We start from the raw sequence: 17396 nt of genomic DNA, 5'->3' as shown, positions 1-17396 counted from the left end.
AACTATTTTATGAAAGATATAACAGAATGATTTGATATACCATTTTGCTTTATGCAATATGTGTGTAAAATGGCAGGTTTTCCCATTATATACATATATACAATGTCTCTAATTTGCATCTTAATGTGTTCTTGGGGCAACATGTAATGAAAAAAGAAGTGTAATAATTGTAGTAATTGGCAAGATTTATCATAATATGATCATAATATTTACTAATATTTTATAGGAATATTGAAATATAATGATATAATATTATATCATATTTAATATTAGTGAATATATTAACTTGTTGTGTCTCCTAAAATGCCTGATAAACATGATTTAAGTCCTGGTTTGAAATCAATGTCCTGTTTCGTAACAGAAAGTCATATTTTGATTTGAAACCGCATAACATTTTCCCGAGATGTTGATTTATGACAAACAATTCAAAAATTTGCCAGATTTAAATGATAATTACAAAATATGGTCATATTTCCATATAAGGGTGTTACATTTGATCACTAAATTAATGTCAGTCATTTTTAAAGTCCAAGGAGAGGCAGTTTTCATTGTGAAACTTCCAAACATTTGGTATCTGTGAAAAGCCCTGAGTGTGCTCTTTACAGGACATCCAGACTTAAAGAGAAATTCACTAAAATATAATGTCCACTACAGAGGACAAAAAGTCTATTCCTATACATATAATGTATTTTTATTGATCATACACTTTACACATTAAATATAAATATTTACATTTTGCATAATTTAACCAGATATTCATTTAATCAATTGCACAATTGCGAGTATGGTACTATTCTTTAAGGGAATACAGATCTAACTGTTTTGCGGAATATTGATATCTGTTTATTAAACATTCAACAATAAACATTAAAAAATACAATGTTTATTATTATACAATATTTACAAGAAAGAAGATTACAAAAGTGAAGTCCAGCTCACAGGTCTTTGTGCAAACTTGAGGTGCCAGTGACTTATAGTCTTATGTATCTTGGGTGAGTGTCGATGAGTCTGTTCGGACACTGTCTGGGCTCTCAGCTCGATACATCAAGTAATTCAGTCCCTCGTTGCTGAGCACAGGAGACAGTCCAGTTTCCAGAACTTCATCTTCATCCACACCAGTGCAGACCTCCTCCTCTGGAGAAACCAGCAAGAGATACATATTCAGTCATGAGTACCTAATTCTGTTTGTTGAAATAAAGCTAATATTTTTTGATTGTATTGATATTTATATTGATATCAAATTATACCATCTTCCTGGTAGGCCTGGTTCACATGACCTTCAGCTCCATTCTGGTTTGCTCCTTTATCCACTTCATAATCTCTAAATTTACTCAGGGTTTCCTCAAGGAGCTGAAAGTTTGGCCTCTCAGTTGGTTCTTTACTCCAACAGCCCATCATCAGATTATACCTACAAAGCAGTAATAGAATGGAAACGAATGACTGAGTAAGGTATTTATATGTAATCTTTTAGTGAAATGTAATCTTTTTAATCTAAAATATTCCTTCAAAGTACATATCACATCTTTGTCTTCACATTCAATCAATTTATATAATGTATTTGTAGAAATCATCTAATAACACTTACAATCTCTGTGGACACCCTGTGGGTGAAGGCAGTCGTCCACCTCTAATGATATGGCTTAAGACTTCATGGTTGGTGTACGTGGGATATGGTAGCTTTCCTAATGTCATAATCTCCCATAAGAGCACACCAAATGCCCTGGAAAAAGCAAATTATAAGAAAACATACTTATAGGAATATGCATGTTACTTGATAAGGCAACATTAAAGAGCCCCTATATGGATTTTGAAAATTACCTTTCATGTAGTGTGTAACATAGTTCTAATTAAGTGAATGAAAACCTCCTGCAAAGTGCACCGTATATGTTATTGTCTCTCAAAAGTAAGACTCGACCCTTCACCGCAAGTTTGATTGAAAGGCGATCTGACCAATCACATCGCCGAATCTGCAGTCAGGAGAATTAGTAGATTAACGTTGGTGGACTTTAACTTGGAAAAACGGTGTGTACTGACGTGTTTCCGCGGTTGAAACAACATTTCTTTTAGTGTTCATTCATGTTAATTTCATGCTTATCAATGAACTAGAAGGAAGAGATGATCGGTTCACGAGCAGCTTTACCTGAGGCGCTACAGCGATCCCGTCACATTAAAGAGCCACAAAACGGTTTTTATTGTTTACATTTCTTTAAAAAAAATTACAGGAACAGGAAGCCTCCAGAATGGAGCTGGAGTTCAGTTATGGTAATGGCCGTTTGTTTCCGAAATACGCGCTGTATGCGGTAGACCAATCACAACAGACTGGGCCGTCTGACCAATCAGAGCAGAGCAGGCTCACAGAATGGAGGGATTTAGAAAGACTGATTCATCCATCGAGTCGTTTGAGAATCATTGAACATTGTGGTGATGTGGCATGTATATTATGAGAAAATGAAACCTGTGATGCATGTAACCTGTTGTTGGAGACCTCCAAAACAAAATTAGGATACTTTAAAATAGCATATTAGGGGCACTTTAACACTCAAGATACTGACCAGACATCAGAATATTTATTGAAAATGCCATCTGTTAAACTCTCTGGTGACATCCAGCGAACAGGAAGCAGACCTTCGCCCTTCTTCCTGTAGTAGTCGTTCTTATACACATCACGGGCCAATCCGAAGTCTCCAATTTTAACGACCCTTTCTGGGTCTGTGTAGCCTCTTACTGACACTAAACAGTTCCTTGCGGCAATATCCCTGCACATGAAGTATTGAATAAAGTTTCAATTAGATACATTTACTTTTAGGCATTTGGCGACACTTTTATCCAAAGTGACTTCAAAAGTGTACATTTTATGCGTTCGTGCATTCCCTGGGAATTGATCCCATGACCTTGGCATTGTGAGCACCATGTGATGCATTAGCAATATATGAGCACATCTTTACCTGTGAACAAAGTGCATCCTTTCTAAATAAGCACATCCAGTGGCAGCATCCAAACTGATGTCCAGAAGGCTGGTGAGGTTTAGTAGCTCTTTGTGGGTCTATGAGACATAAGAACATGTTAGTGCTAGTGAGTAAAAAAAACATCTTCAGTATATTTTAAAACAAAGCCTAACATTGTTAGGACGAGCTCCTCTCAGATAAGAACGAAGGTCTCCTCCTTCCATCAGCTCCAGGATGAGGTAATGTGGCTCGTTCAGCAGACACACTCCGAGCAAGCGCAGGATGTTAGGATGATTAAACTGGCTGGAGAGCCGCAAACACAAAACGAAGGTCAAAAGGTTTTGGGTCAATCATTTCTTTCATTCAGAAGGATGCGTTAAATTGATCAAAAATATTTTTATCATGTTAAAAAAGATTTCTATTTCATATAAATTATGTTCTTTTGAACTTTCTATTCATCAAATAATCCTGAAAACAATTATCACAGTTTCCACGAAAATATTGAGTGAACAACTCTTTTCAACATTGACAATAATACGATTTTTAGCAAATCAGAATATTGCAATGATTTCTGAAGGATCATGTGACACTGAAGACTGGAGTAATGATGCTGAAAATTCAGCTTTGATACCAAAGAACAAATAACATTTTAAAATAGAAAACAGTTATTTTAAATTGTAATAACATTTCACAATATTACTGTTTTTACTGTATTTTTGCTCAAATAAATGCAGCCTCGTGAGCATTTAAGATTACAAAAACATTAAAAAATCTAACCAACCCCAGGATTTTAACTGTAAATAAATAAATAGAGTAAAACAGAGCCCCTTAGGTCAAACGCTCCCAAAACACTTAATAACAACAGACCCCATCCCGCCACAAACATCTGCTCTAGACCAGGGGGCCTCGTCATCATCATATTTGCACCATACTATAATCATATTTTCAGTGTGATGCTTTGAGCAAACTTATTGTTTACCTCATCACATGAGCTTCTTTTAAGAATTCCTTTTTCTCATAGTCGCTGGCATCTTTCCTCAGTGTCTGTGAAGAGATTGATTCATGAGACATCATAATATAATATATATCATCAATGAATCAATGAGCCGTGCAAACCTGCAAAAGGTAAGAATGCTGCATCATTGAATATAGAGGCTGCACCACATTTTAAGGTACTTGTACTTACAGTGTACTTACCTAAGGAATTACTGGCTAATATAAGGTAACTACATGGGTTAAGAATAGGTTTAGGGGTTCAGGGTTAGTACTATTACCCATCAATGAGCCTGTCGTGCATCAATGACCTATATATATATATATATATATATATATATATATATATATATATATATATATATATATATATATATATATATATATAGCATATTTGCATATGCAGTGAGAAAAGGTTTAAAGTGGAACATTTAAATGTACCTTGACAGCCACTCTCTTCTCTGGCACTCCAGTGATTTGGCTGCCAACTGTAACACCTTCATAAACTTCTCCAAAAGCACCACTACCCAACAACCTCTGGAGCTTCAGACATTCTCTAGGAAACACAGGAAGTGACTCAATCTCTCCCTGGGCGGGTATGGCACTGGGGAATAAAAAAAAATAAAAAATAACACACATTTGTGGTTTATAGATGCAACAAAATCATATTAAAACGAAGCTGTGGTTTGTAAGTGATGTTTATGTGTACCTGATGGCAAAGCAGGCATTCCCAAGACCAACTAAACCTCGAATATACTCCAACTCAACATCTGGATGGATGTGTACACCTGTTTGTGTAACTGTCCCATGATCCTTTTTCTTATGGCGTCTGTGCCAAACTATATCAAAACAGCAGGGTAAGTAAATGTTGTACTTTCATATTCTCTCATTAATGTTGATATGGGGTTTAAATAGTCTTTTATAAAAGGGAATTGTGTTATACTTACTGACTGCTGCGACAATGAGAATAATCAGTGTAAAACCAGCAGCGACTGATACGATCAAAATAATCAACGTCATGTCAGTGTCTAATGAAGTACCTGGGGGACAACAAGAGTGCATTTAAAATGGCCTTTTTTGTATTAGATTGTACAATAAAATACACAAAAAGCAAAACAGTATTTATTTATTATATTTATATTTTATTCTGTTTTGGTAGCCCCATGGACATACTATGTACGCATATTGATTACAATAACTGGGTAATAGTACTAACCCTGAACGCCTAAACTATTCTTAACCCACCTTATATTAACCAGTACTTTCTTAGGTAAGTACACAGTAAGTACAAGTACTTTAAAATTAGGTGCAACTTCTATATTCAATGATGCAGCATTCTTACTTGGAGTAATGAAAGATGTTTGTGTTGGTTCCCCTCTTGCCCAATATGAAAAAGGGGTTATGGTGATGTTAAATTTGGTCCCTGGTTTGAATCGTGTGACATTTATGACTGTTTTGGAAACCGTATTAACAGGATGACAATATCTAGTCGGGTATTTCTGCAGAAAAGTTTTGGAAATAAATCAATACATTTTATACAAAAAAATTGTTTTCTTACTTAGGGTGAATTTACAATATATAGTTTACAATAATAATAATAATAAAAAACTCAGTGTAGTACATTTTGAAGCCGTTTCACATTTTTCCACAGTTCCTTAGACACTACACAATACATCACTGTCCCATAGTCAACACTGCTGGGTTCCCAGTGTATCTGAAAAAATGTGTCATTCCCTTCAAGAGCAATTTTGGAAACTGCAGGTGGAATAACTGAAGGAGGAGATACAAATCCATCTGGGATACAAACACAAAGACACAAAGTGATTATCATACGTCATATTGCTGTATGTAACAATCATATGTTAACACAGTGCTCACCTGGAAAAGGTTTCAGCATTTGCTGTACAACAGAAAAAGCTGTCAGTGTTTTGCTGGAAGACATAAGGACACTGTTGTTTTGGTTCAACTCCTGAATCCTGAGCTGTTTGTTCTCATCCAACCAAACAAGTCGTCCACTATAGGAGCCCACTTGATGATATGAGATTTGAGTTTTGGTCCATCTTGCAAATTCCACCACTTTAGACTTCTGCATTCTTTAAGTGAATGGACAAATGTATGCAAATCGTTAAAAAACAACATTTATTCAACTATAAAATATTATCAGGAGCCAAATTGGTCATTAAACAATGCATTCATTAATGAAATCTAACTGTATATGCACCAACCTGTGAGGACTGACGTTGACTCTGTAAAGGTTCAACAGGGAGCCGTCCTGCACCAACCAATACAGATATCCTTCATTCACATTCAAAGTGATACCAGCAACCTATAATTTTGAGATTTTTGTCCATGAAATCTACAGGATGAGTATGTGAAATAGGTACACTGCCATTCAAAAGTTTGGGGTCAGTAAGATTATAAAAAAAAAAAAAAAAAAAAAAATATATATATATATATATATATATATATATATATATATATATATATATATATATATATATATATATATATATATATATATATATATATATATATATATATATATATATATATATATATATATATATATATATATATATATATATATATATATATATATATATATATATATATATATATATATATATATATATATTACTTTTATTCAAAAGTTCAAAGGTATCAAAATATCAAAAGTTACAGTAAAGACTAAATATAAAAGAATTCTATTTCAAAATAAATTATGTTCTTTTGAACTTTCCATTCATCAAAGAATCCAAAAGAAAATGTATCCCCGTTTCCACAAAAATATAATCATTGATAATAATCAGCACCAAATCAGCATATCAGAATGATTTCTGAAGGATCATGTGACTGAAGACTGGAGAAATGATGCTCAAAACTCAGCTTTGCCATCACAGAAATAAATTACATTTTAAAATAGACCAGATATTTTTAAATTATAATAATATTTCACAATAGTATTGATTTACTGTATTTTTGATCAAATAAATGCAGTCTCGGTGAGCATAATAGTAAAGAAAACCATAAAAAAATCTTACAGACCCCAAACTCTTGAATGGTATTAGCTGTGTATATTAGGTCCTCACCTCTTTCCCAGAGAACTCACTCAGTTTATCCAGGAGTTGGTAGTCTTCTCCATCCAGTCTACAGCCTTCTACTGATGTTTCAGTGGTCCAGTAGATGGCAGCATTCAATGAATCAATCACCAAACTGAGAATCTTCTGCTCTGCTTGAAGAAATATCTCAACCCCATGACCAGATGTAGAACCTCTGCATATCTGATAACAGATGCAAGATGTCTCACAATTAGTCCATATAAAGTCAATAGCTTCTGTTTTTTTTATTTCACTTATTCAAGTATTACTTGATTTAAAAACATACCTGATTTGAGTTGCAGCTCCAGTATAGATACTGTCCCAGCCAGTCAAAGGCCAGCGCTTCAGCATTCATGGGTGAAGGCATTGTCATCACACTCAGAGACTGATTAATCCAGTTAATGTGGCCAGAACTGTTAGTCCAGTAGATTGTGGAACTATACCAATCCATGTCTGCTCATTACGAAAGAAGAACATATCGACCTTGTTTTATGGTGAGTTACATGGTGAAATATGGGATGCATACTGGTGTTTTTTTTTTCTTGCATTAAATATCTAAATATTTTAAAATAAGTGGAATGTATTTTAAAGAAATACTCTACCTAAAAGCTTGGGGTAGGTATAAGATTTTTCTTTTTTTAAAAGAATTCAGCAACGGTGCATTAAATCGATCAAGTCACTGTAAAGACATTTGTACTACAAATTATGTTTACAAAGGTTATTTTAAATTGTAATAATATTTCACAGTGTTAATGTATTTTTAATTTAAAAATACATGAGACTTCTTTAAAAAAAAAATTTTACAGACCCCAAACTTTTGAATGGCAGTGTATATCACAAGCACACTTATCAATCAGAACACTTAACAAAACGTTTCATTAGGTTTCAAAATATGAAACATTAAATATATTGTTCAAAAAGAAGGCAAAAAGTCTTTTCACCAAAAGACACATTCTGGTTGTCAAACTGTTGGGGATAGTTACTTTTAAAAGTAATGCAATTCAATATTGGGTTACCCCCTTAAAAAAGTAACTAAGTGCATTACTTAGTTACTTTTTATGCAAAGTAATGTGTTGTTACTTTTGCGTTACTTTTTCTCACCTGGGGTCCGTTCTTCGTACCTCGCTTAATACATCTGCGATCATTTGACAGATCACAGATCTTTTAATCGTGATAACTGATCTCTGGCTAATTTGGTTCTTCAAACGAATTTGCGGATTGGATTAAAATATCTGGATTAAATGATCTAAGATTACTGCGCGTTCTTGTGTTCTCTGAAGAGGGCAGATGCATCGATACTCGAAACCACGATCAGTAAAGCAGCGATTGGCTGTCATCAAGACAGCGTATTGACATCATATAATTAAAAGAGCCACCTGGCAAAAAACTTGACCACCCCCCCCCCCCCCCCCACCACCAGCCAAACGACTAAACCAACATTATAAAAGTTATAATAGATAAATGATAAATGTTTTTTTAAAACATGAGTCACAATTATTTATATTCATGATTTTACAGTATTTGTACACCCTTTACATTTTTATTTCAATGTTGTAATTAGCAATTCATTTAATCTTTAATTCAATTTGAAACAGATTTGTTACGTGACAGCATTAATTAAAGTTTCTTAAGATCAAGTATCTGCATCTCTTGCGCTGCATCAAGCCACTCCCATAATATCCTTCATCACTCAAATGAATGCACGGCTCAGAGTAACTGTACAACGTGTGTAAGACTCCAATAAAATTATAAAGTAATTATTCCATCACAAAAATATCTCTCAATCAAGTGGCTGTGTCTATAGTAGTATACACCTTTTACACAACATTATAATATAATTTTAAAATAAATGTTTATATTATTATTATTTAAAATTAGTATTGCCCTGGTTCAGTAATGAACTCTTGTAATAAAGTAGCGGTGGCTGGGACATATTTTAAGTATCACCTCAAGATGCTATCTAATCCTGTTTACATGAAATAAGCCGCTCGCGAGCAGGTTTAAGCTTCCGGACCTGTTGCTATGACAGCAAGTCCAGGATGAGCGTCGAAGAATCAAATAATCCCAGATCATGCCAAATCGTCAAACAATCAAATCCAGCTAACTGAGTTAGTGACGTACGAAGAACGGACCCCTGGGCTGGGTTTTATTAAAAACAAAATAAAAAAGAAGTTTCTCAGAGGAACACAAAACATTTGCGAGAGGACGCAAAATCATAAAGTTTTACATAGCATTCACCCAAGAAACTGCGTTCACTCACAAATAACTTTTGACTGGTTCATCTCTTATTGTGCCAAATAACAGAACTTGATAAAAAAATATTTGACATTATTTTATGGTGCCAAAATCAATTTTTTACTTTACTGTATAGGCTACCAAAAGGCTTAATAGGCAAATAATAATAAATAAATATATGTATGCAACATATTGTATTATATGACAATTTTTTAAGTTTTATTACATTATGTTCCTGAAATCCACCCTTCTGCTGGGATCAGGATAATCCTGATTTTATGGATCAAAGTTATCCCAATCCTACTACTACTTAGAACAACACAAACTGAAGGTTTGTCCAAAACCAAAGTTGGATTACGTGATCTAATCTGATTTCATAATCCTTTTTTCTAACTTTTGAAAAAGTTACTTATTTGAAAAAGTAACAAAAAATGTATGAGTAATGAGTTACTTTACTAGTTACTTGGTAAAAGTAATCTGATAAGGTAACTCGCACTACTTGTAATGCCTTACCCCCCCAACACTGCTTATATGTCACGATTCACCAGTGAGAGTGCCCCTGATTACCACCAGAGGGCACTCCACCCCGGACCATCATTCCATTAAAGACTACATTACCCATAATACTCTATGCCCGGACTCATTATCCCTGATTACATCCACCTTGTGTCTCATTAACCTGTTTACCTCACCCTATATATTTATAGTTATCTCACTCATTCATTGCAAAGTCTTGTTTTGTGTAACACTGCATTTCTGAGCGTTTCCCTTTCATGTCTCTTGGTTCATTGGATTTCTTGCCTGTTTCCCCAGATTTCCCTTTTGCCTCTGTTCTTCCTGCTTTGTTTGTTTGGTCTGCCTGCCTGTGTTTTGACATTGCCTATACTGTTGACTACGATTGTGGATAACCCTTTCATTAAAGCTGCGTTTGGATACTCAACCTTTGTCTCTCAGAGCAGTCTGTTACATTATGGAATGTTTATGGTTAATATAATGAACTGCTAGAACAATTTTGTGGGACCAACCGATTAAAAAATAATTGAAAATGTGAGAAAGTGAAGTTAGATCTGAGAGGTGCTGTAGCATCATTTATTTACAGATGCCACGTAGTTTGATATTTTGTATCTAATGCAGTGAATTAAATATTTTGAAAATGTGACTTAGTTGTTCAAAAGAGTCCAAATACATTTCGGGTCCACTGTTATGGTCTATAAATGATCTTTCTGGTTTCTTACCTTTCACATCTCCAATATAAGATACCATTTGTTCCATGAAATCAATGCTCTCAAAATCTTGCTTCCATATTTCATCATCACTGGCAGCAGCAATATATGCGGGCTCATCGGCTGAAGAAAAGATGACTTTTATAGTGGCCAGTTTATAAAAGATGAAAGTAAATGATAAAGTGCAAAAAATATAATCACCAGCCTGAAGAGTTGTTCCTTCATATGAGACTGATCTGGAGCATCCAGCCGGAGAACAAGCCCAGACGGTGACGCTGTACTGCTGTGAGCTCTGCAGATCTGGGACAGTTGCATTTGTGCCGGTTATTCCACCAAATCTCATCACGACCAAACCATTCATAGAGCAGTTTATATCATAAGTCCAATTTTGCCAGGCAGATGGACCTGTGTGGAACAAAACTGAATTTATGTAATGGACAACAGCAATTTTATGGTTTAGCAAAGTGAAATCTAAACCAATAAACCTGTCTTTAATAAACGAATGACAAAAATCAAAAATAGTCTCCTACTGATAAAAATCCCAATAGTGCTATTAATAGTGGTATCACTCACTTGCTCCAATCATATTTTCAGGTTTATCCCAATAGACATTGGCTTTATCTGATCCAAACAGGACTTGCAGATGTCTTGGCCTTCGTGGCACAGGATAAGGTTGCGCAGATGCGCTAAAATCCCAGAGATTACCAAAGCCATCATTTTGACTATGGATGAGATCACAGTCCATAGTGAATTCATTGAAGGTGGCCACTTGACTCTGGCCGACTTGTTTATAAAGTGCATATCCATTGGTGAGCATGAAGAAATCGTCCTCATAAACAATGCTATTTGCTTCAAAGTTAACGTTTGTGTACAGTGTAATGGGAAATAATCCATCCATAGATGTGGCGTTGAGTGTTCGATCACTTTTGCCGTGATAAATCAGTCTCTTATTGGGGAAACTGACCACAAAGTTGGAGACAGAATGTGTTTTTACGATGTGACTCATCTCATGTTGTTGGCCAGAGGCGTCTGGAAGAGGGCAACGGTATATTCCACTGCTCAGCAACAAGAACAGCCATCTGACAACACAATTCTCTATTTCATTAAATTACTCTTTACTAAATAATACTAAAATCAATAAGAAAATCAAAAATCAAAAAATATTTAAAATCAAAAATAATAAAATTTAAATCATTAATGTCTCTAATGGATATGATAAAGAATACTGTACTGCAGAGGGTTTACACCAGTGTTGAATGTCAATGAGGGGGCGGATAGAATTTTTTTTTTTATTATTATGTGTGCGTGTCTGTCTTATTTGTTATTTCAGCCATTCGATATTCATCATATGTATATATATATATATATATATATATATATATATATATATATATATATATATATATATATATATATATATATTTATTTTTTCATCATATATAGTATATATTAAATGTTTTATTCACATTATAAAAAAATAAAAAATAAATAAAAATTCATTTGAAGGACTTTTACGGCACCCCGGTTGGGAAACACTGGTTTACACAATGTTTTATAGCTTTATATAAAACAGAGACAGTGCTTAACCAAACAGTGTTAAATAATGTTTATAATACTCACCCATTATACGGATCTGCAATTATATTTACAGCTTCACTGGAAAGGTTGAGATTTATATCCAATGGAAAAGAACAGTCATCTAATCCACAATAGAAGACCTAGGGGTACAAAAATGATATTTGATATTATATTTAATCTTTAAAGTTGTCTTATTTTAGTCCCTAATTAAAGTTCAAATACACACCTTACCATTGAACACACAGTATTTTTTTTACTGCAACGCACTTACAATGGAAGTCTATGGGACAAGATGTTCCAGAACATTTAATATTGTTTTTAAAGTGCTCATAATAATCATTCAGCACAAAAACAAATCTTTAAAGGTCTCTAAATTGTCATTTCAGACCCTTTTCAAAGGTAAATACACACGTTACCCCTGAACACAAAGTAAATTTTTACTGCAATGCACTTGCAATGGAAGTCTATGGGGCAACATGTTCCAGAACATTTGAACATTGCTTTTAAAGTGCTGATATTAAATATTTGGTACAAAAACATATAATATTCAATCCTTAAAGTTGTCAGAATTGTCATTTTACTCCCTAATTAAGGTAAATACACCCTACCACAGGATACATAGTAAATTGTTTATATTAATGCAATTACAATGGAAGCCTATGGGGCACGGAGTTCCAGAAAATGTAAATATTGTTGGTAAAGTGCTATTTTCATTATTTGGTATACGGAAACATACAATATTAAATCTTTAAAGTTCTCAAAATTGTCATTTTAGCCCCTATTTAAAGATAAATTCATACCTTACCACTGAACACAAAGTATATTTTTTACTGCAATGCACTTACAATGGAAGTCTATGGAGCAAGATGCATTTAAATATTGTTTTTAGAGTGCTGATATTAAATATTTGGTACAAAAACATATGATATTTAATCTTTAGAGTTGTCTAAATGGTCATTTTATTCCCTAATTAACGGTAAATACACACCCTACCACTGGAAACATAGTAAATCCTCTGATAAAGCCAGTCTACACTCAGTGCTGTGACCTCCAGCGGGGCAGAGTGCAGAAGCTTGAGATCTGAGGGGTCAGTCAGATTCCCAGCCCCTTTCGACCAGATACGATTCCCCTCAGAGAAGTAGACATGGTTGGAACTGTAGTGCACTGCCACCCCTGTAAAAACCAGTGAGAAGCAAAATATCAAAATATATTTAACGAAATATCAACTTGGCCTCAAATTTTCCTCCTAAATCATTACAATTAATAAACATGCAGGTAATTGTTGACATAAAGTATAGAGCCACTGTATAAAAAATATTGTGTGTAGTATAACTCAGGATTTTGACAGTGTTGGGATATCAGGAGAAAAATACCGGTGTGCCTGTCTAAGAGAAACGACTGAGACATACTCTCATTTGTGCTATGGGCTCTCTTGTATGGTAGAGATGCTAAAAATGTATTGATTTGAAAAAGAATGGACCTGTGATGTTGCTCTCGATTAGACTATCTGAGAGACACAGTGCTGTGGTGAAGAAATCGGCATCCTCTTCTCTCATCCTTAATGAGTTCCATCTGGATGCAAAGACCCAGCGGCCTCCATCCTGCTCTGAAAGACATCACAGATGGAGCAATAAGACTATTGTTTATTTCAAGGCATTGCAAACTCGTTGTGTTGAGAAACATTAGCAGAATAGTTGAAGTATTTCAGTGGCATGAAGCTTACTGTGATTTTGAAAAATTTATTTGAAATAGAAATCTTTTGTAACATTAAAAATTGTCTCTACTGTCACTATTTTTATATAAAAATCTATTGTATAAAAAAAAAAAATACACCAAATTGTAGAATATAATACAAGAAATTGCAGAAATAAACATATCACTTTTTTTTTTTAGAATAGAACTTGTGTATTGTTCATTTACAGTTATTATTCATTTAAAATTTACCAGAAGGAATAACCAACAACAAAACTAAAAAAAAAACATCCGGGAGCGCATCTGTGGCAAAATTAGGATCATCTTTGAAGGAAAGTTTTACTGTGAGCTTCAACTAACCAACTTTTGATGGTGTTGTGATGCTGCCTTCAGCAACTGAACCCTGACCCTCTTGATTTACAGCAGCTATTGAGATCCTGTGTAAGACACAGTCAATACAAGCAATATTTTATATCATTAAAAAATAATAACATTCATAGTGCTAGCAATTATGCCAATGCCATGGTTTGGAATCCAAAGGGTGCACAGATAGTTCTAAAAATTGTGTGAGAAAAATATCCATAATTATAACTTTATAAACTAGCTTCCAGTGATGTCCGTCTATGTCGAGTTCGGGCGTATGACGTAGGATGTACGAGTGAGTAAGCTTGGGTGAAAGTAAATGCCTCTTGGGTTCAAACAAATAGGGCTGGGCAACAAACTCAAGCTCCTCCGACATTTCTCTTTAAAAATTGTTTTACTCTTCTAATTGGTGACCGGTGTCTTGCTTTATGCAGATCTAGGACGGTTCTATACGTTCGCCATTACGTCATGCGTCAGGTCAGAGTTCACTCTTCTGCCGGAACTAGACTCGCATATGGAAGCCAGTGATTGAGTTTATAAAGTTATAAATAGGGATATTTTTCTTACACAAACACATGGCTTCGCTTCAGAAGGTCTTTATTAACCCCCTGGAGCCATGTGGAGCACTTTCATGATGGATTTTGGGCTTCAACATCTCAGTTACTATTCACTGCCAATATAAAGCTTGGAAGAGCCAGGATATTTTCAATAATATTGGCTTAACGGGATAGTTCACCCAAAAATGGAAATTCTGTCCTTAATTACTCACCCTCATGTCATTTCAAACCCATAAGACTTTTGTCCAAAATATTAATCTTCAATGCGCGTTCACGTGAGCACCACGATGCATGCTTGTTGCATTGACTCGAGAGCAGACATAGTTGCGTGAACGTGCGTTGAAGATTGATATTTTGGAAATAAAGTGGTAAATTATGTTTTTTGCGCAAATAAAGCACTTGCCATGCTTCATAAAATGGAGTCACATGGATTAATTTAATGATTTGGCTAAAAAGATCTTCATTTGTGTTCCTAAGATGAACGAATGTCATAATTTACTCACCCTCAAGTTGTTCCAAACTTTTTGAAGAATGTTTGTAACCAAGCAGATAGAGCAACCATTGACTACCATAGAAGAGAAATAATACTATTGTAATCAATGGTTGCTCTATCTGCTTTGTTACAAACAGTCTTCAAAATATTCTTTTGAAACTCATACAGGTTTGGAACAACTTGAGGGTGACTTTTTGGGTGAACTATACCTTTAAGGGTGAGTAAATTATGTGATCATTTTCATTTTTGGGTGAACTAACTCTTTAATTCCTTACCCTCATGTCGGTTCCAATCCTGTAAGACATTCGTTCATCTTAGGAACACAAATGAAGATCTTTTTAGCCACATCATTAAAGTAATCCATGTGACTCCATTTTATGAAAAGTCGCAAGTGCTTTATTTGCGCAAAAAAACATAATTTACCACTTTATTTCCAAAATATTAATCTCCAACGCACGTTCACGCAACAATGTCTTCTCTCGAGTCAACGCAACAAGCATGCATCGTGGTGCTCACGTGAATGTGCATTGAAGATTCATATTTTGAACAAAAGTCTTGAAATGACATGAGGGTGAGTAATTAATGACAGAATTTCCATTTTGGGGTGAACTAGCCCTTTAAATGCATTGTATATTACATTCTATGTTGCATTAAAGTTTAAAATGCATAAATATAAAAATGAGGAGACTTTATATGCATACTACCTATATGTAGTGTTACGGAACGTTGGGTAGAATGTGTTGAAGAAAACATTTCCTCCAGTTGCGACGCTGATGACGTGTTCATTGGATGTGAGATTAAGGTTGAAGCCCAAAATGGGTCCTCCTGGTTTCTCGGGTAGTGACCAGTGAACCTCCACACTCTCTCCAGACATGCTCTCAATACTCTCAATGGATGGGCTGGAGGGCACTTTTTGAAGAGAAACGCATTAAACAGCTTCCAACAACTGATTTTGAAACATAATGTATAAAGACTGTCGATTGATTGTCAATTTAACATACGTCCAAAAGGTTTTGTCTGGTACAAAGGGCTTGCTGGAGAACAAGCCTGTATTATGCCTGCTATCACGGCCCAAATCCTGAATTTATAGTAGGTAAAAGGTTCCAACTGTTTGACGGTGTATGTTGATTCTGTAACATTCTATGAGGAAAAAAACAAAACATTGGCAAAATGTTTAATCTTATGCAAACTGTAAAGAAATGTACAGGGGACATTTCATCCCAAAATTAAAGTTTTCTCTTTCTGCAGCCTACTGTTATGTGAAAAATTATCATATGATAAATAATACAGTATACTAAAAATATTTTAATATATTATTTAAATAGTAGGTGAATTTGTACACGGGTATATAGTACGATTGTTTTTTTTTTTATAAAATTATACTTTTCTTCAGCAGGGATACATTTCATTGATCACAAGTTACATTAAAGACATTTATAATAGGATTTCTATTTCAAATAAATGCTGTTCTAATGAACTTTCTATTCATTAAAGAATCCTGAAAAGGCCTATCATGGTTTCCACAAAAATATTAAGCAGCACAACTGTTTTCAACATTGATATTAATAATATTACATTTAAGAATAAATTCTGAAGGATCATCACAGGAATAAATAAAATATATTACATAAGAAAAAAGTTTTTGTCATAATATTTCCCAATATATATTTTTTTGGTGTATTTAATACTGTATATAACGTAGCCTTGGTGAGCATAAGAGACAATAAAAAAATCTAACTGACCTCAAACCTTTTCTCTTTTTTTACGGTAGTGTATATTTAAAAAATGACCAATTAATTATGCATCACATTAATATCTTTATACTGAATTTTAGTGATAAAAAAAGAATCATTGTTAATCTTTGCATAGAGTAAGGTTAGATTTGTGAGAAATTGTCATTAAAATAATGTCACAATGCTAAATATCTTAATGGTCATGAAATAGATTTTATTTTCTTCATGCAAAAATGCATATATTTTTTTTAAATTAAATATAACAAGAATATTCTTTGTATCCAAGTGCATGTTGCTGTATTTCGCTCAATAATAATGTATGATGTGCAAATGCAACAAAAGTCAGTAGAAATTATTAATCAATATTACAAATATTAATATAAAACCATTCACTACCTCTTGTGCCCAGATCCCAGACAGACTAGGACCGGTCCACTGAAGAATATACACCACATCAGACTGATTCAGGGACTCCCAGGTCATAGT

The 17396-nt window shown here is 34.2% G+C and overlaps 1 protein-coding gene across 1 annotated transcript; it reads right to left on the bottom strand.

Annotated features, from left to right (window-relative positions):
• Window positions 1-676: 676 nt before the first annotated feature.
• On the bottom strand, window positions 677-17393 carry ros1 (c-ros oncogene 1, receptor tyrosine kinase; the record flags this gene model as incomplete). Its single annotated transcript, XM_079832761.1, has 25 exons — window positions 677-1134; window positions 1248-1408; window positions 1586-1720; window positions 2553-2756; window positions 2946-3043; window positions 3119-3248; window positions 3925-3989; window positions 4380-4542; window positions 4648-4777; window positions 4886-4978; window positions 5281-5437; window positions 5560-5732; window positions 5817-6031; window positions 6164-6264; window positions 7028-7219; window positions 7323-7489; window positions 10507-10617; window positions 10696-10899; window positions 11068-11523; window positions 13066-13245; window positions 13553-13678; window positions 14125-14201; window positions 15882-16086; window positions 16179-16317; window positions 17307-17393. 25 exons carry the CDS (start codon window positions 17391-17393, stop codon window positions 980-982), a joined length of 3924 nt encoding a protein of 1307 aa, XP_079688887.1. The 3' UTR covers window positions 677-979.
• Between the last annotated feature and the right edge of the window lie 3 nt (window positions 17394-17396).

This window comes from Gobio gobio (genome assembly GCF_949357685.1).
Source record: "Gobio gobio genome assembly, chromosome: 13".
Taxonomy (NCBI): domain Eukaryota; kingdom Metazoa; phylum Chordata; class Actinopteri; order Cypriniformes; family Gobionidae; genus Gobio; species Gobio gobio.
This window is presented reverse-complemented; position numbering and strand designations above follow the sequence as displayed.